At 35.4% G+C, this 27,444-nt stretch overlaps 3 protein-coding genes across 23 annotated transcripts in view; all 3 read left to right on the plus strand.

The window, feature by feature from the left end:
• The first annotated feature begins 905 nt into the window (after positions 1–905).
• Positions 906–26,631, plus strand: LOC18099368 (putative disease resistance protein RGA4). 13 transcript variants are annotated; one of them, XM_024589368.2, is made up of 5 exons: positions 906–4,486; positions 4,764–4,846; positions 5,053–5,092; positions 5,211–5,345; positions 5,447–5,969. In XM_024589368.2, exon 1 carries the CDS (start codon positions 1,174–1,176, stop codon positions 4,432–4,434), a length of 3,261 nt encoding a protein of 1,086 aa, XP_024445136.1. In that variant the 5' UTR covers positions 906–1,173; the 3' UTR covers positions 4,435–4,486; positions 4,764–4,846; positions 5,053–5,092; positions 5,211–5,345; positions 5,447–5,969. The 13 variants fall into 13 exon arrangements, with proteins under 13 accessions (XP_024445136.1, XP_052304201.1, XP_024445135.1 ...); XM_052448241.1 differs by having other exon boundaries at positions 5,262–5,345; XM_024589367.2 differs by having other exon boundaries at positions 4,781–4,846.
• LOC18106657 (putative disease resistance protein RGA4) overlaps positions 9,482–27,444 on the plus strand; it is a 38,022-nt gene continuing 20,059 nt past the window's right edge. For 2 of the 5 annotated variants that reach the window (XM_052448234.1, XM_052448232.1), the window contains exon 1: positions 9,484–11,215. In XM_052448234.1, coding sequence (XP_052304194.1) covers positions 9,513–11,215 — 1,703 coding nt within the window. In that variant the 5' untranslated portion in view covers positions 9,484–9,512. Of the gene's footprint in view, positions 11,216–22,615; positions 22,758–27,444 lie in introns of those variants that run through there. The other 3 variants (XM_052448235.1, XM_052448233.1, XM_052448237.1) reach the window with 3 other exon arrangements.
• Positions 11,348–15,484, plus strand: LOC18099365 (putative disease resistance protein RGA3). 5 transcript variants are annotated; one of them, XM_024589358.2, is made up of 6 exons: positions 11,348–13,248; positions 13,531–13,641; positions 13,746–13,946; positions 14,068–14,272; positions 14,400–14,462; positions 14,563–15,484. In XM_024589358.2, the coding sequence occupies exon 1, from the start codon at positions 11,700–11,702 to the stop codon at positions 13,194–13,196; it is 1,497 nt and encodes a 498-aa protein (XP_024445126.2). In that variant the 5' UTR covers positions 11,348–11,699; the 3' UTR covers positions 13,197–13,248; positions 13,531–13,641; positions 13,746–13,946; positions 14,068–14,272; positions 14,400–14,462; positions 14,563–15,484. The 5 variants fall into 5 exon arrangements, with proteins under 5 accessions (XP_024445126.2, XP_024445129.2, XP_024445127.2 ...); XM_024589361.2 differs by having other exon boundaries at positions 14,721–15,484; XM_024589359.2 differs by having other exon boundaries at positions 14,102–14,272.

Below are 27,444 nucleotides of genomic sequence, written 5' to 3' on the forward strand. Positions count from 1 at the left end.
TTCTGTAAATGTTACATCATCAATTAAAAATAAAAAAAATTAATTTAATTTTTTTTATTGGATCAGACCCGGTTCAATGTATTTAACTTTGGATCGGATTAGGTCTGGTCCGACCGGAATCATGTACCACTATTCACGTGAATATAAAGGCATGTTCTACTGTTAATGTGAATAGAACCACAGTGGAGATCTGCATAGCTCTACTGAGATCTGCATAGCTCTACTGTTCACTTAAGTGAACAGTAAGGCTCTCCACACTGAAAGCAGCACAATGCTGCTTTCAGTTGTCTGCGTTTGTAACGCAAGAATGACTGGGGTCCACGCATGTAAATCAGCTTTTCATTCGTTAACAACCATCTGTTTTCGTGGTTAGCATTAGATAGCGTGCGGCTTGGTTAGATAGCCCAGTCATTGGAGAAGAATAGACTATAGAGTGCAGGGAAGACAACGTTTAACCAACAAGTCAATTCATGGATATAAATGTTTTATTTTTTTAATGTAGAATTTAAAAATTTTAGTATATATTTTATATTTATAAGAAAAAAATTTATATTTTTTTAATGTAAAATAAAAAAAACAATTTAAATATTTAATTTAAAATGATAACATAATTTTTTTTTTCAAGGTGAAATAAAAAATATTTTGAAATAATTTTTTAAACTTTATTATTTAAATATAATTTAGATTTATATGAATTTTTTTTAATTTTTTTTATGAAGTATTAAAAATTTAAATATTTTTTTAAATTTTTTTAAAATTAATTTAAGTTAATCTGTATAACTTGAAATTTGACTTTTTAACCGGGTAAATTGTCGAAAACTATAGCGTAGATAGCGGGCGGCTTGGTTAGACAGTACAGCCACTGGAAAAGAATTGAGTGCAGGGAAGACGACGTTTACTAACCAACAAGTCAATTAAAAAAAAAAGTAGGCAAATGTTGTCTTCAAATCACAGCCATGTTCCATTTCTCATCTCATCCTGTTTAGTCAAGGATCTTAGCAGAAGAAAAGCCCATCACCAAACACTTACACCTTTTCCATTTCTCATCTCATCCTGTTTTATCTTCTCCGTATTTGCTTACCATTAATTTGCTCACCTCCTCTGCTTTTCGTTTTCCTTGCACCTTTTCTACTTCTTCTCTACATCCATTTCTTTTCCATTCCAAAACAAGCTATGGCTGATGCAATTCTTTCTGCTCTCGCGTGTACAATCATGGCGAACTTGGATTCCTCATTTCTTCAAGAGCTTGGACTTGCTGGGAGCCTAGAGACTGAGCGTGAAAATCTCAACCGCACGATCAGAACTATTCGAGCTGTGCTTCAAGATGCTGAGGAGAAGCAGTGGACGAGTGAGGCTATAAAGGCGTGGCTCAGAGACCTCAAGGATGCAGCTTATGATGCTGATGATTTGCTAAGTGACTTTGCAAATGAAGCTCAGCGGCATCAGCAGCGAAGAGATCTCAAAAATCGAGTACGACCCTTCTTTTCTATCAATTATAATCCACTTGTTTTTCGACGAAGAATGGTGCATAAATTGAAGAGTGTTAGAGAAAAATTAGATTCCATTGCCATGGAGAGACAAAAGTTCCACCTAAGAGAGGGGGCAGTGGAGATAGAAGCAAGTAGTTTTGCTTGGCGTCAGACTGGGTCACTTGTGAATGAATCAGGAATTTATGGAAGGAGAAAGGAGAAAGAAGATCTGATCAACATGCTGCTCACCAGTTCCGATGATTTCTCTGTTTATGCTATATGTGGAATGGGGGGGCTGGGTAAAACAACACTTGCTCAATCAGTCTACAACGACGGAAGAATAGAAGAGCATTTTGATTTGCGGGTTTGGGTGTGTGTATCTGTTGATTTCAGCACTCAAAAATTGACAAGTGCCATCATTGAGTCCATTGAACGCGTTAGTCCAAATATTCAACAGTTGGATACTCTTCTACGACGCCTCCAAGAAAAGTTAGGTGGTAAGAAGTTTTTGCTCATATTGGATGATGTTTGGGAAGATGACCATGGTAACTGGAGCAAATTGAAAGACGCATTGAGTTGTGGAGCTAAAGGAAGTGCAGTTATTGTGACTACTCGTTTGGGAACTGCTGCTGATAAAATGGCCACAACTCCTGTTCAACATTTGGCAACATTGTCAGCAGAGGATTCCTTGCTTTTATTTGAGCAGCTTGCATTTGGGATGAGAAGTGCAGAAGAGCGTGGTCGCTTGAAAGAGATTGGAGTAGCGATAGTTAACAAGTGTGGCGGGGTTCCCTTGGCGATAAGAGCTCTTGGAAGCCTGATGCGCTCGAAGAAAACTGTACGTGAGTGGTTGAATGTCAAAGAGAGTGAGATTTGGGATCTGCCGAATGAAGGAAGCTGGATTTTACCTGCCTTGAGTTTGAGTTACATGAATCTAAAGCAATCTGTGAAGCAGTGCTTTGCATTTTGCTCTATATTCCCTAAAGATTATGTCATGCTGAAGGAGCGGGTGGTAGCTCTATGGATGGCAAATGGCTTCATTTCTGGCAATGGGAAAATAGATTTGCATGACAGGGGTGAAGAGATTTTCCACGAATTAGTTGGGAGGTCTTTTTTTCAAGAAGTCAAGGATGATGGGCTGGGCAACATAACATGTAAAATGCACGATCTTCTCCATGATCTTGCACAGTACATTATGAATGGAGAATGTTATTTGATCGAGAACGATACAAAGTTGCCAATTCCTAAAACAGTTCGTCATGTGAGTGCTTCCGAGAGATCACTACTGTTTGCTTCAGAATACAAGGATTTCAAACATACATCTCTGCGCTCAATTATTCTTCCTAAAACAGGAGATTATGAGAGTGATAATTTAGATCTTTTTTTCACTCAACAGAAGCATCTAAGAGCCTTGGTTATAAATATTTACCATCAAAATACATTACCAGAGTCAATTTGTAATTTGAAACATCTAAGGTTTCTAGATGTCTCCTATACCTCCATCCAAAAATTGCCTGAATCAATCACCTCCCTCCAAAACCTTCAGACACTAAATCTGAGATGTTGCGCTAAACTCATCCAATTACCAAAAGGTATGAAGCAAATGAAAAGTCTCGTCTATATTGACATCAGAGATTGTTATTCACTTCGATTTATGCCTTGTGGAATGGGAGAGTTGACTTGCCTGCGAAAACTTTGCATGTTCATTGTGGGTAAGGAGGATGGTCGTGGCATAGAGGAGCTGGGAAGGTTGAATAATCTTGCTGGTGAATTTAGAATCACATATCTTGATAATGTTAAGAATTCAACAGATGCCAGAAGTGCGAATTTGAATTTGAAAACAGCTCTTCTATCACTGACTTTATCCTGGAATTTGAAAGGAGATTACAATTCACCTTCGGGGCAATCAATACCAAATAATGTGCATTTGGAAGTCCTTGATAGGCTTCAACCTCATTCAAATCTGAAGAAGTTGAGAATAGATGAATATGGAGGTTCAAGATTTCCAAATTGGATGATGAACTTGATGCTACCAAATCTAGTGGAGATGGAGCTAAGAGACTGTTACAACTGTGAACAACTTCCACCATTTGGGAAACTACAGTTCCTCAAGGATCTTCAATTATATAGAATGGACGGTGTGAAGTGTATTGACAGCCATGTGTATGGAGAAGCGCAAAATCCATTCCCATCTTTGGAGACGCTGACTATTTATTCAATGAAGAGGTTAGGGCAATGGGATGCGTGTAGTTTCCCTCGCCTTCGCGAATTGGAGATCTCTTCCTGCCCTCTGTTGGACGAAATACCAATTATACCCTCCGTCAAAACATTAACCATCCTGGGAGGCAACACTTCATTGACGTCGTTTAGGAATTTCACTTCTATCACCTCCCTTTCTGCTCTTGAAAGCTTGAGAATTGAGAGTTGTTACGAACTTGAAAGCTTACCAGAGGAAGGTCTTCGGCACCTCACTTCTTTGGAGGTTTTAGAGATATGGAGTTGTAGAAGATTAAATTCTCTGCCAATGAATGGGTTGTGTGGCTTATCTTCTCTTCGTCACTTATCGATTCATTATTGTAATCAATTTGCTTCTTTATCTGAGGGAGTGCAACATCTGACGGCACTTGAGGATTTGAATCTTAGTCACTGTCCAGAGCTGAATTCACTGCCAGAGAGTATCCAACATCTCAGTTCTCTCCGATCTCTAAGCATACAGTATTGCACGGGATTAACTTCTTTACCAGATCAGATTGGATATCTCACGTCCCTTTCAAGCTTGAATATTCGGGGTTGCTCTAATTTGGTGTCTTTTCCAGATGGGGTGCAGACTCTCAACAACCTCAGCAAGTTGATAATTAATAACTGTCCAAATTTGGAGAAGAGATGTGAGAAAGGGAGAGGAGAAGACTGGCCTAAGATAGCTCACATCCATAACATTATAATCAACCATGAAGAAATCCAATGATACTTGGATTGTTCAAAGGAAGACGACTTCATATGGTACTTTGAATTTGAAAGTAAGCTTCTCACCCCATTTATTTTCTTTTTAAATTGCCTTGTTTTCTTTTTCTAACCATCTAAATTGCATGAATGAATGGCTATATACTTAGACCTCTGGTTACCGTTAAATTTTATTTTGCCTAGCTCATTTGTCTGATATTAATGAATACCTTGTTACATTATTCTCGCTTTTGATGATATGACATAATTCAAATTTATAGTGTGTTATACATTCCACAACTAGAAGAAATGATCAGTAGATTGTATGAACATAAATATTTCCTACTACTGCAGTGAATTTGTCCTTTCAGGGATCTTCTTGTGTGTTCTTGACAGTAAGTCATCTTCTCCATCAGCTGCGTCAGTGCTCCTGTCAGGTACTATGCTATTCTCTATCTTTAGATTCTTATTCCTTCTCTCCATTCAAATTTAGCTCTTTATACTATTGTGTTAACTCATCATGTATGTTAGATACAACGTCTACCTTTATCAGTTGATAAGATCTTTTTCCTGGTAAATCTTTAGAATAAGAATATAAGTTGTCTTGGCAAATAATATATGCTTTTGTTTAATTCTTATACAGGATTGGTAGATCTGGAATGGATGTGAGGGGCTAAGTAAGGGTATATCATTTTGTGCTCTGAAGGTTTTGTGTTTGTTCTTCTACTTCATGTTTTATATTTAATTACTCTAAATTAAATAAAATTGTTTTATTTTATTTTATTTACCAACACTTTCTAGTCCGGTTAGTGATCCCTCAAAGCTTCTCAAGTGGAACTTTGATGGTTCCAGCTTTGACCACATTCCTGGAGAAGAAATTGGACTTCTGTTTTGCCAGGGAGTTTGGAATTGAGCGGGGGCACACACAAATTGCAAGTAAAATTTTGCATCATTGATTGAAGCTTAATTTATCTGCTTCTTTATTCCACATTCTTAACATTTCTGGTCTCTTACTTGAAAACTCGTCACCTTTTCAGTACTAAGTCTATGAGAAATGAAGGAGGATATGAAGTCATGAAGAAAGTAATTGAAAAGCGTGGTCTGGGGCATAAAGAACGCATAGCAGCCCATGGAGAAGGGGATGAGCAGAGACTCACCGGGCGGCTCGAAACAGCTGACATTAATACTTTCAAGTGGGTAAAGGGGAAAGGGAAACGATTTCCTTGCTGCTCAAGTTCTCTTGTTATAAGGTGTTTTACATTTGTTTCTTAACATCTTGGTATGGAGAAAGAAGGAAAGGAGTGTTTTGAGGATAGAAGGCATGCTTCAAACATGAATCCATATCTTGTGGAAGCCATGAGAATTTCAACCAACCCTCCACATGAAATATTGTTGTTAGTAGAACCATGGAAAGATTTGTATCAGTAGGATATATATCTTTCAATTTGTTTCCCTTTGAATTTGAGGCAGCAAGTGACCTTATCGCTTTCCTTTCCTGCCTTGTGATTCTGCATTTTGTGTTGAATAATGTAAGGTTTATTTCCAGTCATTTTCATGGAAGTCCAGCTTTCCGGTGCCCGGAGATTGGTTAAAAAGATTTTGCTTTGATGTGATGCAGATCACATCTCAAGTTGTGCTTTGATTTTATCACGTTAATGCACTTTCAGAAGGGCCTGAAATGTGGATGGTTAAGTTGTGCTTCTCTTTTCTTGATTTTAGACTCTAAAGTTACGCGTTTTAATTGTTCTCCATTTTGGAGCGAGGAGCATGCATGCTTGTAGGTCAAAACAACTTCATCTAGCTCATTCTATCCTATTCAAGGGCAAGCATGACATAGGCCTTGATGGGCAAAAAGTGTTATCATAATTGATTTTTTTTCATTGGAAAAAATTAATTTGAAATAAAAAAAATTAAAAAAATATTTCTAAAACACACAAACAAAAAGGATTTTAGACTTCTTATGAGCAATAAAATTTTATATTTTTTATGACCAATAAAACCGGATTTGATAGCACTTATAGAACATTACCCATGATAATGCACAAGATCAGTTAAATTATTCTTATTTATTTTAATATATATACTTGAATTAAAATTATTTGGATTTTTTTTTCAAATTAAAACATGATTTAGAAATAATGATTACAATTTTTTTTTTACAGTTATAAAACATGTTGGCAATAACTTGATATTTTTTTTACGTTGAAAAAATCCAATACCACCTATCTAGTGATGATTGGTGGCACAAGGATGGCAATATGATTGGTACTTGGTAGCACTAGTCAAGGAATTAGTTAATTATTTTAAAAACTAAAGTGATTATTTAATTTATTTTAAATAATTAGGGGACTAATTTATAATTTACTCATATTTGTTGTAATGGAAGTAGATTTCAGAGCAGTCGTCCTTTATACTCATTTCTAGCAAAAAAGAAAAAGAAAAAGAAAGATTAAATAAATAGAAAAGAAAAGAATAAGCATTCTCCATAACGAATTGAATTTTCGAACCTAAAAATTGAATTAAGATGAAAGTTGTTAACCCCAGTTGATGTGCCTTTGGCAGGGAGTTTGGGTTTGGTTAAAAGGAGATGAAGTTGCTTAGAGTGAATTCCCCATGTTTCTTGATGCCATATTTTCTAGGGTTTTGCGTATGCTAGAATTCTTTTTATTATTATTATTAATGTGGTTGTTCGGGCTAGTTTGCGCGTACCTTGACTAATCTCACAGGCCATGAAGTTAACGACCATATAAGTCTCCAGTGGTCCTAAGGTTTGCAGGACTCGAACTAGTAATCTCTAGAAAGCAAACTTAAAACCTGACCAGTTGAGCTACACCCCTCAAGTTTTATATACTAGAATTCTGTGTGCTGTGATATACATAGCTTTCTTGCTTGGTTTCTCCTTCTGATTTCTCTTATCTGGCCTTTTTCATGTTTTCCATAGCTGCTCTGAAGTAGATAATCTCTTCGGAGTCAAACAATTGTCATGCTATGAACTCTTAATGTTGTCTTTGGCTTTGATGTCGAGAATCCGTCACCGTGATAGGCGAGGAAAAAGAGATGATCATCTCTGAAATTTCTGTGCTTTATGATCTCCTGAAATTTGATCAATATGACATTTAATTCTCCGGCAGAAAAATTCAGGTTGATATTATTTTGTTTTTCATCTTTTTTTTTAGATAATGACATATGAAGTGTTTTTTTTTTTTTTTTAAAGTGCTTATATTCATAAATTTTAATTAATCAATTGCCTTCTTAAACAGTGGCGGAGCCACATAAAAGCAAGAGGGGGCAATTATCCCATTAATCTTTTTTTTTTCAAAATATTTTTTATATTAAAATATTAATATAATAGCTTTACATGGTTAATTTTCTTTATTAGCTACTAATTGATCTAAGTTCTTCTTCTTCTTTTTTCACTATTGTCTCTGCCTCTCTCCGTTCTATAAAATTTCTCTTCAACTCTTAAGTTATTAATTAGTTAAGCAAGTAGCCTCTTATGCTTTATGTTTTAGGGAAGTTTCCTTCTTTTTTCTATTTGTTTCATTATCTAATTTTAGTTTTATTTTTTTATAATTAGTTATTGAAAATGTTAGGGTTTATAATAATTTATGGGTTTGTTGAATTAATATGTGTATGGGTAATATTATATGCTAATGGATATGAATTGAAATGAGTTTTAATGAATTTACTAGTGATTAAAAATGAAGTACAAGACAACTAAAAAAATTAGGGACATAATAGATAAATTAAAAAGAAAAAATTCAATATTTATGTTTAATCCACTTGTACAAAACAACAAGTTAACAAGAACAACATCAATTTGTGACAATCCTTTTTAGCTATGATTTTAGAGGTTATGTACCATATGTCAACATAGAATTATTGCCAAGAACTTCCCTAGTCCTTCGAAGATTTAGAAATAGATAAATGAAAGTTTGTTGTATATATTAAGAAAGATATTTTTAATGAGATTAAAAATAAAATTATTATGAAGTAGTTTTAAAATATAAAATCTCGAAGAAAACAATTATAATGTAAGTTTTTTCATTTTAAAAGTATTCTTAAATTAATTTTGCTTGATTTAATACATATATTTTAAATTAATTTATTTATATAACATATATCTATATAGCATATAATATTAAATATTTATTAATAATTTACCTTCTCATTTAAAAATTATGGCTCCACCGCTTTTATTAAGATTCTAGTACAAATCACTTGACTTGTTAGTTATCTTTCATGTAAATGGGCCTATATGTTTAAGATCATCATTATTTTTTTATTTTCCAACATTTTCAAGAAAATCCAAAATAAAATAAAAATAATTAATTGTTTTCAACTATTTTACCATTATTTTTAAATACAAAAGTAAAAAGCCACAGACAATATTATAAGGATCTGAATTATCCCCCTTCGATTCTTTCCTGCGATTTTCCTTTTGTGTTCTGTTAGAACACTGATGTAAAAACGCTTTATTTTTTTTTTATAAACAAAATTATTAAGTATAAAACTAAAAAAAGTGGTATTTTTATTAAAATACTAATTTGTTTTATGAAATCATAGCGTTTTTTTATGTATATCAGCGAGTGCGCTTTCTGTACAGATTATTTTTTAAAAATCTTATTAGAGCGCTACATTTCTTTTTGTTGTTTGACTAAATACGTTTTAATGTTTTTTTCGTTAAAATTTATAACATTAGCCGATTGTTATTTTTGCAGCTCTCCAGTCTCCACAATGATTTTAGCTTAAGATAAAAACAAAAAAAAAAAAAACTTTTTTAGCTCGTAATAATAAAGTTTCTTTGTTGCTAAAAAATACGTTGCTAATGATTAATTTTTATTTTTTGCTAAATTTCTGTTTATCCCGCCAGCAGCAGCGGAGCGCAACCAATGGATTACGAACTGCTACTTGATGAAATTGTAAGTACTTCTTTTTACATTGATCGATAACTCATTGATCTATAAGACGTGTAGAACGTGAAATTCCCAAGTGCTTCTTTTTACATTGAGGAGTCATTGTTTAAAGGAAAAGGTGACAATGTAAGAATCTTTTGCCCTGTGAAACTCCAAATGCTGTCCAGCTAGAATTTTAAAGAGATTAATGGGCAAGGAACAAATTCTTACTTTCTCTGTTCAAGGTCATGTTATGCTATGTTCTGTTCTTCGTTCAATTTCCTTCTTTATGCTTTATTCCATGGCGTGGGGAATTGTTTGGTCCTTCTGCTTTTCTCTTTTCCATGACCATTCTTGTGTTTCCAGAAGTAAAGCCCGTCACCAAACACTTTACCTTTTTCCATTTCTCGTCTCAAACCCTTTCTTCTCAATATTTACTTACCATTTCTTGCTCGCATCCCCTGCTTTTAGTTATCCTTGCACCTTCTCTACCTCTTTTCAACAAGCCATGGCTGATGCAGTTCTTTCTGCTCTCGCGAGTACAATCATGGGGAACTTGAATTCCTCATTTCTTCAAGAGCTTGGACTTGCTGGGAGCATGGAGACTGAGCGTGAAAATCTCAACCGCACAATCAGAACTATTCGAGCTGTGCTACAAGATGCAGAGGAGAAGCAGTGGAAGAGTGAGCCTATAAAGGTGTGGCTCAGAGACCTCAAGGATGCAGCTTATGATGCTGATGACTTGCTAAATGAGTTTGTAAATGAAGCTCGGTGGCATCAGCAGCGAAGAGTTCTCAAAAATCGAGTAAGATCTTTCTTTTCAGGCAATCATAATCAACCTATTTTCCGACAAAAAATGGTGCGTAAATTTAAGAATGTTAGAGAAAAATTAGATGCTATTGCCATGGAGAGACAAAAGTTCCACCTAAGAGAGGGGGCTGTGGAGATAGAAGCAGATAGTTTTGCTTGGCGTCAGACTTGGTCATGGGTGAATGAATCAGAAATTTGTGGAAGGAGAAAGGAGAAAGAAGATCTGATCAACATGCTGCTCACCAGTTCAGATGAATTCTCTGTTTATGCTATATGTGGAATGGGGGGGCTGGGTAAAACAACACTTGCTCAATTAGTCTACAACGACGGTAGAATAAAAGGCCATTTTGATTTGTGGATTTGGGTGTGTGTATCTGTTGATTTCAGCATTCAAAAATTGACAAGTGCTATAATTGAGTCCAGTCTAGGCACTTGTCCAGATATTCAACAGTTGGATACTCTTCTCCGACGCCTCCAAGAAAAGTTAGGTGGTAAGAAGTTTTTGCTCATATTGGATGATGTTTGGGAAGATGACCATGATAACTGGAGCAAATTGAAAGATGCATTGAGTTGTGGAGCTAAAGGAAGTGCAGTTATTGTGACTACTCGTTTGGGAATTGTTGCTGATAAAATGGCCACAACTCCTGTTCAGCATATGGCGACATTGTCAGATGAGGATTCCTGGCTTTTATTTGAGCAGCTTGCATTTAGGATGACAACCGCAGAAGAGCGCGGTCGCTTGAAAGAGATTGGAGTAGCGATAGTTAACAAGTGTGGCGGGGTTCCCTTGGCGATAAGAGCACTTGGAAGCCTGATGCGCTCGAAGAAAACTGTAAGCGAGTGGTTGTCTGTCAAAGAGAGTGAGATTTGGGATCTGCCGAATGAAGGAAGCCGGATTTTACCTGCCTTGAGCTTGAGTTACATGAATCTAAAGCCATCTGTGAAGCAGTGCTTTGCATTTTGCTCTATATTCCCCAAAGATTACGTCATGGAGAAGGAACTGTTGGTAGCTCTATGGATGGCAAATGGCTTCATTTCTTGCAATGGGAAAATAGATTTGCATGACAGGGGTGAAGAGATTTTCCACGAATTAGTTGGGAGGTCTTTTTTTCAAGAAGTTGAGGATGATGGGCTGGGCAACATAACATGTAAAATGCACGATCTTATCCATGATCTTGCACAGTACATTATGAATGGAGAATGTTATTTGATCGAGGACGATACAAGGTTGCCAATTCCTAAAAAAGTTCGTCATGTAAGTGCTTACAACACATCATGGTTTGCTCCTGAAGACAAGGATTTCAAATCTCTGCACTCAATTATTCTTTCAAATCTTTTTCACTCACAACCTGTAAGTTATAATTTAGATCTTTGTTTCACTCAACAGAAGTATCTAAGAGCATTGTGTATACGTATTGAAAATCTCAATACATTACCACAGTCAATTTGTAATTTGAAACATCTAAGGTTTCTAGATGTCTCCGGATCCGGCATCAGAAAATTGCCTGAATCAACCACCTCCCTCCAAAACCTTCAGACACTAAACCTAAGAGATTGCACAGTACTCATCCAATTACCAGAAGATATGAGGCGCATGCAAAGTCTCGTCTATGTTGACATCAGAGGTTGTCATTCACTTCTATCTATGCCTCGTGGAATGGGAGAGTTGACTTGCCTGCGAAAACTTGGCATATTCATTGTGGGTAAGGAGGATGGTCGTGGCATAGAGGAGCTGGGAAGGCTTAATAATCTTGCTGGTGAATTTAGAATCACATATCTTGATAAGGTTAAGAATTCAACAGATGCCAGAAGTGCGAATTTGAATTTGAAAACAGCTCTTCTATCACTGACTTTATCCTGGAATTTGAAAGGAGATTACAATTCACCTTCGGGGCAATCAATACCAAATAATGTGCATTCGGAGGTCCTTGATAGGCTTCAACCTCATTCAAATCTGAAGAAGTTGAGAATATGTGGATATGGAGGTTCAAAATTTCCAAATTGGATGATGAACTTGATGCTACCAAATCTAGTGGAGATGGAGCTAAGAGACTGTTACAACTGTGAACAACTTCCACCATTTGGGAAACTACAGTTCCTCGAGGATCTTGTCTTACAGGGAATAGATGGTGTGAAGTGTATTGACAGCCATGTGAATGGAGATGGGCAAAATCCATTCCCATCTTTGGAGAGACTGGCTATTTATTCAATGAAGAGATTGGAGCAATGGGATGCGTGTAGTTTCCCTTGCCTTCGACAATTGCACGTGTCTAGTTGCCCTCTGTTGGCAGAAATACCAATTATTCCATCCGTCAAGACGTTACACATCGATGGAGGGAATGTTTCGTTACTGACGTCAGTTAGGAATCTCACTTCTATCACCTCCCTTAATATTAGCAAGAGTTCCAATATGATGGAGCTTCCCGATGGGTTTTTGCAAAATCACACTCTCCTTGAGTATTTACAAATTAATGAGCTGAGAAATATGCAGTCTTTGTCAAATAATGTATTAGATAACCTTTCTTCTCTTAAAACCTTGTCGATTACGGCTTGTGATGAACTTGAAAGCTTGCCAGAGGAAGGTCTTCGGAACCTCAATTCTTTGGAGGTTTTAAGCATAAATGGTTGTGGAAGATTAAATTCTCTGCCAATGAATTGCTTATCTTCTCTTCGTCGCTTATCGATTAAATATTGTGATCAATTTGCTTCTCTATCTGAGGGAGTGCGACATCTGACGGCACTTGAGGATTTGTCTCTCTTTGGTTGTCCTGAGCTGAACTCGTTGCCAGAGAGTATCCAACATCTCACTTCTCTCCGATCTCTAAGCATATGGTATTGCAAGGGATTAACTTCTTTGCCATATCAAATTGGATATCTCACTTCCCTTTCAAGCTTGAAGATTCGGGGTTGCCCAAATTTGATGTCGTTTCCAGATGGAGTACAGAGTCTCAGCAAACTCAGCAAGTTGACAATTGATGAATGTCCAAATTTGGAGAAGAGATGTGCGAAAAAGAGAGGAGAGGATTGGCCCAAGATAGCTCACATCCCTTCAATTCAAATCAACGACAAAGAAATCCAATGATACTTGGATTGTTGAAAGCATAACGACTTCATTTGGCCCTTCGGATTCAAAAGTAAGCTTCTCACCCCATATATTTTCTTTTTACCTTGCCTTGTTTTCGTTTTCTAACCATCTAAATTTCATGAATGAGTGGCTTCTTAGACCTCTGTTTACCGTTACATTTTATTTTGCCTAGCTCATTTGTCTGATATTAATGAATACCTTGTCACGTTATTCACGCATTTGATGCTATGACATAATTCGAGTTTATAGTTTATTATACATGCTACAATCAAATGAAATGATCAGTAGATTGTATGAATTTTGCCTGCTAATCATACGACTTTTTCTTCAGTGTAACATGGATACTTCCTACTTCTGCGTGAATTCGTCCCTTAAGGGATCTTCTGGTGTGTTGCTGACAATAAGTCATCTTCTCCATTGGCTGCCTCAGAGCTCCAGTCAGGTGTTATGTTATTCTATATCTTGAGATTCTTATTCATTTTCTCCTTTCAAATTTTGTCTTTATAATATTGTGTTAACTTGTTACGTTTGTTCTGGGCATGGTAGATACAACGTTGGAGAACATCTTGTATCTTTCCACTAGACATGGCCATTGTAGCTTGAAGTCATTCTCTCGGTTATTGTCGTTGATTGGATTAGTCATGTCTGAAGCTTAAACTCCTGCTGATGAGCCTGTTTTGACAAAAATGTGATGTAATTCTGCAAAATTATTCAGCCATCCTGATGTGGTTGCTGAGAGGGGCTATGGTATTTTTTTAATCCCAACCCACCCTTATTTTCTTTATTCTTTTTTTTCTTATAAGATAACTGCAAGGTGATTTTCCAATTTTGAATAATGAGCAATCTGATGAAAACAAAAAAAAACCAGGCATGGCCTTGAGCAAGAATACACCTTGTTGCAGAACGATGTTTAATGGCCTTTTGGTGATTATCCTGGCCCTCAGGGACAATACCACTGTGGTGTAGGTGTTGACAAAGCCTTTGGCCCCGACATTGTTGATGCACATTTCAAGGCATGCCTGCATGAAGGCATCAACATTAGTGGTATCAACGGAGAAGTGATGCCAGGCCAGGTAAAATAAAAGAACTAGAATTTCCTTTCTACCTTTTTGATCTTACAATTCTAGTTTAGAACCATTCTGATCCTATTCTATTTCACAACATTAAATCATTTTCACTTTCATGTAATGAGAATTTCAGGTTGGACTTTTAGTCTGTATATCTGCCGGAGATGAATTATGGGCTGCTTGGCACATCTTAGAGGTAGCTCTACTTGATTATAGAAGATAGTACAGCTATTTCAGTTTCTATTGTTTTCTCAGATGTCTATATTTATGTTAACAGAGGATTATTGATGTTGCAGGAGTTGTGCTTCCATTTGATCCTAAGCCTATTGAGGCCAATTTTTATTTCAATTTACCCTTTTACTATTCAATTCGAATGTTACAAGTGTGCATGTTTTCAGTGCTTTTATCGTTAAACTCTTAAGAAATCGGACTTGAGAATTCTTCACATTTTCAGCACTAAGTCTATGAGAAATAAAGGAGGCTATGAAGTCATCAAGAAAGCAGTTGAAAAGCGTGGTCTGAGGCATATCAAAAGATTGCAGCCAGTGTAGAAGGGAATGGGCAGAGACTTGCTGACCGACACGAAACATCTGACATTAATACTTTCAAACGGGCAAGGGGAAAAGGAAACAATTTCCTTGCTACTCAAGTTCTCTTACTATAAGATGGCTTCCATCAGTTTCCTTACATCTTGTCTGATTGTCAGGGTGTTGCTAATCGTGGGGCTTCCATTCGTGTTTAACAATGAACAACATGCGTTGTAATAGCTTGTATGTCAAAACAATTTATGTAGCTGATTCTATCCTATATGTTGAACATAAGTATTGAAGTTATTATATATATACTCGAAATTCCTCGATACTTTTTCTCACGCATAGTCTGATATATGACAATTTGCTAAAACAGTAGGCCATTAGAAACAATAGAAATGATAGAAACAATAGACAAAAGAAGGACCAGACAAAGACTGGAGAAGCAGGAACCCAGTGTTCATCGGAGGAAGGACATTTCAATGTCATTTTATGATTGACTTCACATGGAATAGCATTGGCAACACCCAGTGATGCAGACAACAAAAACATTACTATTTATGTGTTTTAATTCGACCCTACAATGGAAGGATACTTGTAATTTGAAGATTTGCAGGGATTTTTATTTAAACTCTGAATTTGCTGAGAATTTATAAGTCTAGGTTTCTATTTTAGTAGTTCTCCAGTATATAGGTTTCTTGTTTAGGTTTTTCTTACTCAAAATAGGAAGAGAGTATATATTTGACTAGTATGGTTACGGGGAGGTCGATATTCAAAGAGTTTTCAATGACTCTGTGATGCTATCAATCTTCTGTGAGATTTCCTATAAACCCTAGTTAGCATTTGGTTAATATCTCGAAAACAGAGACAACAAGTATCGATACTTTTCTCACGCCTAGTCTGATATATGAAAATTTGCTAAAACAGTAGAAATGATAAAAACAATAGACAAAAGAAGGGACCAGACAAAGATGACTTGACTAACTCCAAGTTTACAGGTAATGAAGTTGATCAAGGCCAAGTTTAACATCTGTGAAACAATGTACAATAACTGCCCTTGCTTTTCCGTAGCAAAAAAATCTTCATTGCTGAAACAAAATATCCACAGATGTTCTTAATGTTATGTTATGGTGAACTACTAGCTTTGTCGCAAATTTTATATCAATTTCTCTGGGTTTTGACACGTGTTTTTTTTATAAATTCTTGGATGAATCATTATTAGAAAAAAAGAGGACATGAATAAGAAGATATATAGACAACGTGCATGGCACAGTAGTACTATAAGAAGTTTAATTTGATCATTCAATTCATCAATAGATTTCAATAACATTATAATTTAATGATTTCGTGGAACATTTATTTCCAAAATGCCTCAGTTGAACATTTATCATATTCTAATTAGTACGATTTTCTATGCCTAAGAACATTTATCGTATTAATTTGATTTGTATAGTTCAGCTTGATAATAACATGATCGAGATGCAAATGATTAAATTAAATGAAGATAACTTGTATAATCAAGTTATGCGGGAGACAAATATTAAGGATGCCAACGAAAATCCACAAGTTGGATTTTTAATAATCCATCCTCGTATTTAAAACCAAATCTATTATTTATTATTCATTAAGTAAGAAAATTTTATTTTTAGATTTGATATTCAGATGCTTTTACCTCATTATAATTTATTATTCAAAATTAAATAAAATGTAAGCTGTGTGTTTTAATTAATGATTAATGATATTTATATTGTCTGTTTAATATTAACATCAAGATATGTATATATATCATATTATATTAAACAAATATCTAAATATTTTACATATATATATATATATTTTAGGTTAGGTTCGAGTAAGTTTGAGATCGGGTTAGACAATATATATATATTCTATCCATTACATTCAAAAAATACTTATTCATGGTCCAATAAATACCAATAAAATTCAGATTTATTGTGGAATATATTAAAAAATCAATATTATTTGACTATGCATAATAACAGGTGAGTTTAAAATAAATCCACAAATTCCCTAAATTTCTCCCGATTAACATTTTTATCTCAGTTTCTGTTAAAGTTGCATCATTTATTATTATAATAACAGTTATTTTTTAAAATATTTTTTATTTAAAAATAAAATAAAATAATATTTTTTTAGTTTTTAAAATTTATTTTTGATATAAATATATTAAGAAAGTTAAGAAAATTCTAGGACAGCGAAGCTGTCTATGCTGTCCCAGTCTAGTATTGGGACAACAACAATAACCAATCAAATCATATGTTGTGCTTTGCCTTTTCTTGATATCTCCCGTCAATGGTAATATAATGGCTACAAAACTTTCCTTTCTGTTAAAATAATAATTATTTAATTATGATTATTCCCAAAAAGTATATTTGTCACTCCACAGAAATAAGATATATAAATATTTTAAGTTATTAAGTAAACTGAAGAAACAAAAGGGAAGAAGAATCTTATTATTCATCTCCATATTGTTACAGTACTAGCATAGCTTTTTTTTTTTTTTTTATTAACGTGGGGTGTCCGGGCCAGCTTGCGCGCACCACAACTATTCCCCACGGCCCACTGGACACCCTGCAAGCCCAGGAGCAGGTAAGGCACCGCGGGGATGACAGGCGTGCACATAGAGGGTTCGAACCCGAGACGGGGGCGGAACAAGTCATACGGTTGACCACAGCAGCTAGACTCTCAAGTGCACTAGCATAGCTTTATATACACGGGATTGCAATGAATATTATAGTAAGAAAAGGTAAAGATATAACAGTGTTCATATCAGAGCCTATCACTATTAAATACTATCCTATCAATTGTAGGCAAAGGAATTGCAGTGCAAAGGGATTGCAGTAGGAATGAGTTCTACAACTTGTGCTGGAGTAAAACTGAAATTCTGCAATTTAAACTCTGTAATTCGATCTGCAGGACTTTGCCATATGTGTTGGAGTGGAAGTCTGATGCTTTTCTTCAATATAAACACACAAAAACAAGAACACAAGGCCGCATAATACATATAATAAACAATAAACATAACATAAACTTTTCGACACCTTTTATTTTTATTATTTTTGTATATATTATTTTTCTCATACAAAAGCCTGTAGAACAGACAAGTCCAAATATCTCAACCTAAAAGCAGCCATGAAAAGCCTACAAATCTTTTTTTTTTTTTTTATAGCTGCATCAAGTGGTAACCTTCTTAATTAATCTTTTTCTGGTTTCAAAAAAAACATAGAAAATTACAAATTTAGGGTTTTAATCTTAAATCTAACATAATCTAAAAATAACTATATATGATAAATACGAAACTATATTTTTGTACTAGGTTAAAAAAACATAAATAAATAACGAAGACCACTTTGCACCCTTCAATCCTTAACTTGCAAGCCTCTCCACCAGTTCACTAAAACCATCATCAAAATCTTCCCATAGCTTCTCAATTCCATCTGCTCATCTTCTTCCTATTCAACCTAGCCTTAGTCCATGGTAAATTCTCAGTTTTACCACTTGGGTTCTTAATTTTATTTTGTTTTACAAAGAGAGCTGTAGTACATTGTGCTATGTTACAGTGACAGGGGAGCAGATCATTTAGAAGATGGGCTGGCACAAACGAACTGGGCTCTTTTTTTTTCTTGGTGCATCACCGCTAGTCTATGGATTTGCATGACAGGGGTGAAGAGATTTTCCACGAATTAGGTGGGAGGAGTTTTTTTCAAGAAGTTAAAGATGATGGGCTGGGCAACATAACATGTAAAATGCTCGATCTTATCCATGATCATGCACAATCCATTATGAATAGAGAATGCCAATTGATTAAGGACCAACAAAGTTGCCTAAATCAATCACTTCCCTCCAAAACCTTCAGACACTAAGTCTGAGATATTGCCACAATCCCATCCAATTACCAAATGGTGTCAAGCAAATGAAAAGTCTCGTTTATCTTCTTCTCTCTCTTTTTTTTTAATTAATGTGGATATCCGGACCAGCTTGCGCGTACCTCGACTAATCTCATGGGCCTTAAAATTAATAATCATGTAAGGCTCCAGTGGCTCTAAAAAGACTCGAACTCGTGATCATTGAGAAGCAAACTCAAGGCCTGACCAGTTGAGCCTGTAGAAATTTAAAGAAGTATAAACTCTTAATCATAGTTTTATTGATGGTAGAGTTACAAATATATATGGACTAGAATCAGTTCCTAACATTACAGCTACTAGATTTGATTATGTCCTTGGTTATAAAGGAAATAAATAATAATTACATGATCATCTAAACTAGGTAATTGACATAACATATATAAGACAATATAATAACTACATGATCTTGTACATTGTCTCTTGATACCGCAGTATATGCTTCATTAATCTCCAGTATTTGTAGTATCTGCATAATTAATCTTCAGTATCTATGTAATAGACATAACATATATAAGGCAATATAATAACTACAGGATCTTGTATATTGTCTCTTTATATTGTAGTTTCTGCTTCATTAATCTTCAGTATATATAGTATGTATTAATCTTCAGTATCTACAATATCTACAAGGATCTACAACTTATACTGTAATCTTCAAGAGAGCTACCTCTCAGGGTTAAGTCTTGTTTATAGGGTTAAGTCTTGTTTATCTTGACATCACGAGTTGTGATCACTTCAATTTATACCTTATGGAATGAGGCAATTGATATGCCTACGAAAAACCATGTTCATTGTGTAAGGAGAATGGTCGTCGTACAGGGGAGCTGGGAAGGTTGAATAAGCTTGTCGGTGAAAACATTAATCATCCGCGGAGTCAACGGTCCTTTGTTGACATCGTTTAGGAATTTCACTTCGATCACGTCCCTTTATATCGAAGAGATTCCCAATGTAAAGGGGCTTCCCAATGATTTTTTACAAAATCATACACTCCTTGATCATTTAAATATTGATAAGCTGAGAAATCTGGAGTCTTTGTCAAATAAAATATTAGATAACTTATTTGCTCTTAAAAGCTTGGAGATTAGAAATTGCGATAAACTTGAAAGCTTGCCAGAAGAAGGTCTTCAGAAGCTCCATTCTTCAGAGGTTTTAAGGATATATCAGTGTAGAAGATTATATTCTCTGCCGATTAATGGGTTGTGTGGCTTATCTTCTCTTCGTCGCTTATGGATTCAGAGTTGTGCTAAATTTGCATATCTATTTGAGAGAGTGCGATATCTGACGACACTTGAGAATTTGTCGCCTTATGACTGTCCAGGGCTGAATTCATTGCCAAAGAGTATCCAACATCTCATTTCTCTCTGATCTTTAAGCATATGGTATTGCAAAGGGATTAACTTCTTTTCCAAGTCAGATTGGATATCTCAGGTCCTTTTCATGCTTGGAGATTCTGGATTGCCCTATTTTGGTGTCTTTTCCAGATGGGGTACCGAGTCTCAGCAACCTCAGCAAGTTGATAATTAACTATTGTTTAAATTTGGAGAAGTGGTGCGAGAAAAAAAGAGAGGAGAGGACTGACCTAAGATAGCTCATATCCTTTCCATTCGAATCAACAATAAAGAAATCTAATGATACTTGGATTGTGAAAAGGACGATGACTTCATATTGCACTTTAAATCTAAAAGTAAGTTTACCACTTCAACTCAAAAGCTTAAGTTGTTAAATGAAAGTCCTAATAATTAATAATTTTCTAACACATCCTCTCAAGTGAAAACTCTTTGGGCTTGAAACTTGCATATGTCCACATTACTTTGTGCTTAATTTTTATCAAATAAATAAAGATGATGAGATTCGAACTCATTACTGCATGGCCATCAAAGCTTTGATGTCATGTCAAAGAATCATCTCAACTAAGTAGCTTAAACTATTAGGTGAGATCTCAAGATATGATTTATTAGGCCTGTTCATGGTTCGGTTCGGTTCAGTTTGAACCATAAAAACAAACCGAACCGAGTAACTTAAATTTTTAAAAATTCAAACCGAACCGAACCGAATTCTGGTTCAAACCGAACCAGTTCGGTTCGGTTAAATTCGGTTTTATAGCAAAAAAACCGAAAAATCTAATCATCCCATCAATGAATGAGACCTCTCTTAAATCACCTTGTAAATTAACAAGCTGTAGAGAAAAAAAAAAGCAAACCCCTAAATCTTGTCGTCGATTGATTTCAAGAGGAGGTTAAGAACTTCAACATGGTAGAACCAAAAACCCATTCAAATCCCTGGCACCTAAACCCCCATAAGACTATAACTAACACCACTGAGTACTGATCTCCGATTTCTACCCCTAACCCTTTTTTATATATAAATTTAACCAAACAACTAGTATTCAAAAATCATAACCATCATCATCAAGTAACTGTTGGGTTCTTATCAGAGAAAAAAGCATCAGATTTAGAGAGGGAGCCCTTCTCCTTGCGATCAACAAAATCATCATCACCATCGGGATTTCGAGCAGGATCAAACTTGTCCATGGCGAAAAGAGCCTTGTCGAGGAAGGGTTTAAAAGCCATCTCAATAGCTTGCCACCCAAATGCAAGAGCCCCGAATACAACCACTGCCTGTAGTTGAAAACTTGAAAGGGAAAAGAAGAATGATTTTTGAGGTGGAGAGTTGGTTTGCACTACAGTCTTTGCCACAGACGGTGGCTTTTTGTGAGGGAAGGGGAGTTTGTGAAGGCAGGGGAGAGGGGGGGTTATGTTAGGTAGGGTTAGGTTAATTAACTATTTATACTCCTTGGCTGCCAGTGGGTTTTATGATTTTTTGGTTGATCTGGTTTGGTTTGTTGGTTTTATAACTAAAACCAAAACCGAACCGGACCTGTTAAAATTTATAGTTTTAAAAATCGGTTTAATCGGTTTTTCATCTCGGTTCGGTTTTTTTGGTTGATCGGTTTTTTTGAACACCCCTAAATTTATATTATAAAGTTGATAATTAACTTGCAAGCCTCCGCACTATTTCACTTAAACCCCCATTAAAATCTTTCATTTTTGTTAATATAAAAAATAAAACACTTCTAATAAAATTATTTTAATAGATTATCAACAAAAAAATACTTTTAAAAAATACATTATATTACAATACTAAATATACTCTCTGCTCATCTTCTGCCTTTTCAATCTAGATCCTGTTTGATTTGCCGTTTCAAAAGTATTCTTGAAACATTTGAATTTTTTTTTTTACTTTAAATTTATTTTTTAGTATTTTTAGATTATTTTTATACAATAATATTAAAAATAATTTTAAAAAAATAAAAAAAAATAATTTTAATTTATAAACAAAACAACTGCTTCACTCTACGATAATAAATTTCGACAGATCATATTAGAAGATGGGCTGGCACAAACCTGGTTTTTTTCATAACCTCTAGTAATCTTAATGTACATTAAGATGAGAAAAAAAAAACTTTATATATATATATATATATATATATATATATATATTGGATTAATGAAACTTATTTTATATGATCTAATAAATAATTAATGTATATTCTTAAATTTTTTTTTAGGATGCATTTGTTTGGAGTTTAATTTTTTTGAAGTACTTTTTAAACTTCAAATTTATTTAAATTTTAAAAGTTTTCAATTATTTTAATATATGAAAAATAAAAAAATTAAAATTATTTTAATATATTATAAATTAAAAAGTATTTTTACAAAATGACTACAAACACAAACTTACTATGTCTTTTTTTTTTTTTCAACTTGCTATGTTAAGCATTACTCTAGAGTCTAGCTTGCAGCGTAGATGCGGCTTGGTTAGATAGCCCAGCCATTGGAAGACGACGTTTACTAACCAACGGTCATTTCAAGTAGACAAATTATGTCTTCAAATCACAGTGTCGAACCTGATCAACTTAGTCAAGGATCTTAGCAGAAGAAAAGTCCATCACCAAACACTTTCACCTTTTCCATTTCTCATCTCATCTCATCCTGTTTTATCTTCTCCGTGTTTGCTTACCATTTATTTGCTCACCTCCCCTGCTTTTCGTTTTCCTTGCACCTTCTCTACTTCTTCTCTACATCCATTTCTTTTCCATTCCAAAACAAGCTATGGCTGATGCAGTTCTTTCTGCTCTCGCGACTACAATCATGGGGAACTTGAATTCCTCATTTCTTCAAGAGCTTGGACTTGCTGGGAGCCTAGAGACTGAGCTTGAAAATCTCAACCGCACGATCAGAACTATTCGAGCTGTGCTTCACGATGCTGAGGAGAAGCAGTGGAAGAGTGAGGCTATAAAATTGTGGCTCCGAGACCTCAAGGATGCAGCTTATGATGCTGATGATTTGCTAAGTGACTTTGCAAATGAAGCTCAGCGGCATCAGCAGCGAAGAGATCTCAAAAATCGAGTAAGATCTTTCTTTTCCTGCGATCATAATCCACTTGTTTTTCGACGAAGAATGGTGCATAAATTTAAGAGTGTTAGAAAAAAATTAGATGACATTGCCATGCTGAGACACAATTACCACCTAAGAGAGGAGGCTGTGGAGATAAATGCAGATATTTTAAATCAGCGTGAGACTGGGTCACTTGTGAATGAATCAGGAATTTATGGAAGGAGAAAGGAGAAAGAAGATCTGATCAACATGCTGCTCACATGTTCAGATGATTTCTCTGTTTATGCTATATGTGGGATGGGGGGGCTGCGTAAAACAACACTTGCTCAGTTAGTCTACAACGACGGAAGAATTGAAGAGCATTTTGATTTGCGGGTTTGGGTGTGTGTATCTGTTGATTTCAGCATTCAAAAATTGACTAGTGCCATCATTGAGTCCATTGAACGCACTTGTCCAGATATTCAACAGTTGGATACTTCTACGACGCCTCCAAGAAAAGTTAGGTGGTAGGAAGTTTTTGATCATATTGGATGATGTTTGGGAAGATGACCATGATAGCTGGAGCAAATTGAAAGATGCATTGAGTTGTGGAGATAAAGGAAGTGCAGTTATTGTGACTACCGTTTGGGAACTGCTGCTGATAAAATGGCCACAACTCCTGTTCAACATTTGGCAACATTGTCAGCAGAGGATTCCTGGCTTTTATTTGAGCAGCTTGCATTCGGGATGACAAGTGCAGAAGAGCGTGGTCGCTTGAAAGAGATTGGAGTAGCGATAGTTAACAAGTGCGGCGGGATTCCCTTGGCTATAAGAGCTCTTGGAAGCCTGATGCGCTCGAAGAAAACTGTACGTGAGTGGTTGAATGTCAAAGAGAGTGAGATTTGGGATCTGCCGAATGAAGGAAGCCGGATTTTACATGCCTTGAGGTTGAGTTACATGAATCTAAAGCCATCTGTGAAGCAGTGCTTTGCATTTTGCTCTATATTCCCCAAAGATTATGTCATGTTGAAGGAGCGGTTGGTAGCTCTATGGATGGCAAATGGCTTCATTTCTTGCAATGGGAAAATAGATTTGCATGACAGGGGTGAAGAGATTTTCCACGAATTAGTTGGGAGGTCCTTTTTTCAAGAAGTCAATGATTATGGGCTGGGCAACATAGCATGTAAACTGCACGATCTTGTCCATGATCTTGCACAGTTCATTATGAATGGAGAATGCCACTGGATTGAGGACGATACAAAGCTGCCAATTCCTAAAACAGTTCGTCATGTGGGTGGTGCTTCCGAGAGATCACTACTGTGTGCTCCAGAATACAAGGATTTCAAACATACATCTCTGCGCTCAATTATTCTTCCTGAAACAGTTCGTCATGGGAGTGATAATTTAGATCTTTGTTTCACTCAACAGAAGCATCTAAGAGCCTTGGATATAAATATTTACGATCAAAATACATTACCAGAGTCAATTAGTAATTTAAAACATCTAAGGTTTCTAGATGTCTCCTATACCTTGATCCAAAAATTGCCTGAATCAACCACCTCCCTCCAAAACCTGCAGACACTAAATCTAAGAAGTTGCTTGAAACTCGTCAAGTTACCAAAAGGTATGAAGCACATGAAAAATCTCGTCTATATTGACATCAGAGCTTGTTATTCACTTCGATTTATGCCATGTGGAATGGGAGAGTTGACTTGCCTGCGAAAACTTGGCATATTCATTGTGGGTAAGGAGGATGGTCGTGGCATAGAGGAGCTGGGAAGGCTGAATAATCTTGCTGGTGAACTGAGCATCACATATCTTGATAATGTTAAGAATTCAACAGATGCCAGAAGTGCGAATTTGAATTTGAAGACAGCCCTTCTATCACTGACTTTATCATGGAATTTGGAAGGAGATTACAATTCACATTCGGGGCAATCAATACCAAATAATGTGCATTTGGAGGTCCTTGATAGGCTTCAACCTCATTCAAATCTGAAGAAGTTGAGAATAGATGGATATGGAGGCTTAAAATTTCCAAATTGGATGATGAACTTGATGCTACCAAATCTAGTGGAGATGGAGCTAAGAGACTGTTACAACTGTGAACAACTTCCACCATTTGGGAAACTACAGCTCCTCAAGAATCTTCAATTATATAGAATGGACGGTGTGAAGTGTATTGATAGCCATGTGTATGGAGATGCGCAAAATCCATTCCCATCTTTGGAGACACTGACTATTTATTCAATGAAGAGATTAGAGCAATGGGATGCGTGTAGTTTCCCTCGCCTTTGAGAATTGAAGATCTCTTTTTGCCCTCTGTTGGACGAAATACCAATTATATCCTCCATCAAAACATTAATCATCTTGGGAGGCAACGCTTCATTGACGTCGTTTAGGAATTTCACTTCTATCACCTCCCTTTCTGCTCTTAAAAGCTTGACAATTGAGAGTTGTTATGAACTTGAAAGCTTACCAGATGAAGGTCTTCGGAACCTCACTTCTTTGGAGGTTTTAGAGATACAGACGTGTAGAAGATTAAATTCTCTGCCAATGAATGGGCTATGTGGCTTATCTTCTCTTCGTCGCTTATCGATTCATATTTGTGATCAATTTGCTTCTCTATCTGAGGGAGTGCGACATCTGACGGCACTTGAGGATTTGTCTCTCTTTGGTTGTCCTGAGCTGAACTCATTGCCAGAGAGTATCCAACATCTCAGTTCTCTCCGATCTCTAAGTATACATCATTGCACGGGATTAACTTCTTTGCCAGATCAGATTAGATATCTCACGTCCCTTTCAAGCTTGAATATTTGGGATTGCCCTAATTTGGTGTCTTTTCCAGATGGGGTGCAGAGTCTCAACAACCTCAGAAAGTTGATAATTAAAAACTGTCCAAGTTTGGAGAAGAGGTGTGCGACAAGGAGAGGAGAGGACTGGCCTAAGATAGCTCACATCCCTTCCATTCAAATCAATGACAAAGAAATCCAATGATACTTGGATTGTTCAAAGGATAACGACTTCATTTGGCACTTTGGATTCAAAAGTAAGCTTCTCACCCCATATATTTTCTTTTTACCTTGATTTGTTTTCGTTTTCTAACCATCTAAATTGCATGAATGAATGGCTTCTTAGACCTCTGGTTACCGTTAAATTTTATTTTGCCTAGATCATTTGTCTGATATTAATGAATACCTTGTTATATTATTCTCGCATTTGATGATATGACATAATTCTTTATTCCACACTCTTAATATTTTTGGTCTCATACTTGAAAACTATTCACCTTTTCAGTACTAAGTCTATGAGAAATGAAGGAGGCTATGGAGTCATGAAGAAAGCAATTGAAAAGCTTGGTCTGAGGCATAAAGAACGCATGGCAGCCCATGGAGCAGGGGATGAGCAGAGACTCACCGGCCGGCTCGAAACCGCTGACATTAATACTTTCAAGTGGGTAAAGGGGAAAAGGAAACAATTTCCTTTAAAACATGTTGACAACACTGAATATTTTTTTATATTAATGTCTTGTTTATTTGCTGAAAAGTATTTTTTTTTGGAAAGTGAATTTCGAGAAAGTATTTTTCGATGTTTGGTAGTGTAATGGAAAATAAGTTGGAAAACACTTTCCAGTGTTTGGTTATATCATGGAAAATGAGCTGGAAAATAACTTATTAATGTTTTATTTTTCTCAAGTTTATTAAAATAATGAGAAACAAATTTTACAAATTAAAAAGTTGAATGAGAATGAAATTGAAAAAAAATATAATTTCATAAATTATCTCAAATAAAATAAATAATAATCTAAATAATAGATATCAAATCTAAAAAATTAATAAAAAAAAAGAAGAAATTAAAATAATAATAATTAACATTTCATAAATTATTTCAAATAAAATAAGTAACAATCAAAAGAATGAGGACCAAATTTGATAGATAAAAAATTTCAATAAAAAAATGATAAGGAAAAAGCAAATAGCAATTATAAAAATAAGAACCAAAGTTAATATAAAAATTAAATTTTAAGAGATGAAATTGAAAAATAAATATTCAAAACAAATTATATATAGCAATCAAAAGTTTGAGGATCAAATTTGATATAATCAGCAAATAATGACATTTCTAAATTTTTCACAACTTCCGGAAAATGTTTTCCGTCCAAATTTTTCAGGAAAACACTTTCCTGAAAACCAAGCCAAATTTTTCTTTGACTGGAAAGTGTTTTCTGTTGACCAACTTTTCTAATGGCAAACAAACACAGGAAAGTTTGGAAAGTGATTTCCCGGAAACCACTTTCCGGAAAACAAACACAGCCAAAAAGGAAAACACTTTCCTGGAAACCAAAC

The sequence above is a fragment of the Populus trichocarpa genome, chromosome 17 (genome assembly GCF_000002775.5).
Source record: "Populus trichocarpa isolate Nisqually-1 chromosome 17, P.trichocarpa_v4.1, whole genome shotgun sequence".
NCBI classification, from domain to species: Eukaryota; Viridiplantae; Streptophyta; class Magnoliopsida; order Malpighiales; family Salicaceae; genus Populus; species Populus trichocarpa.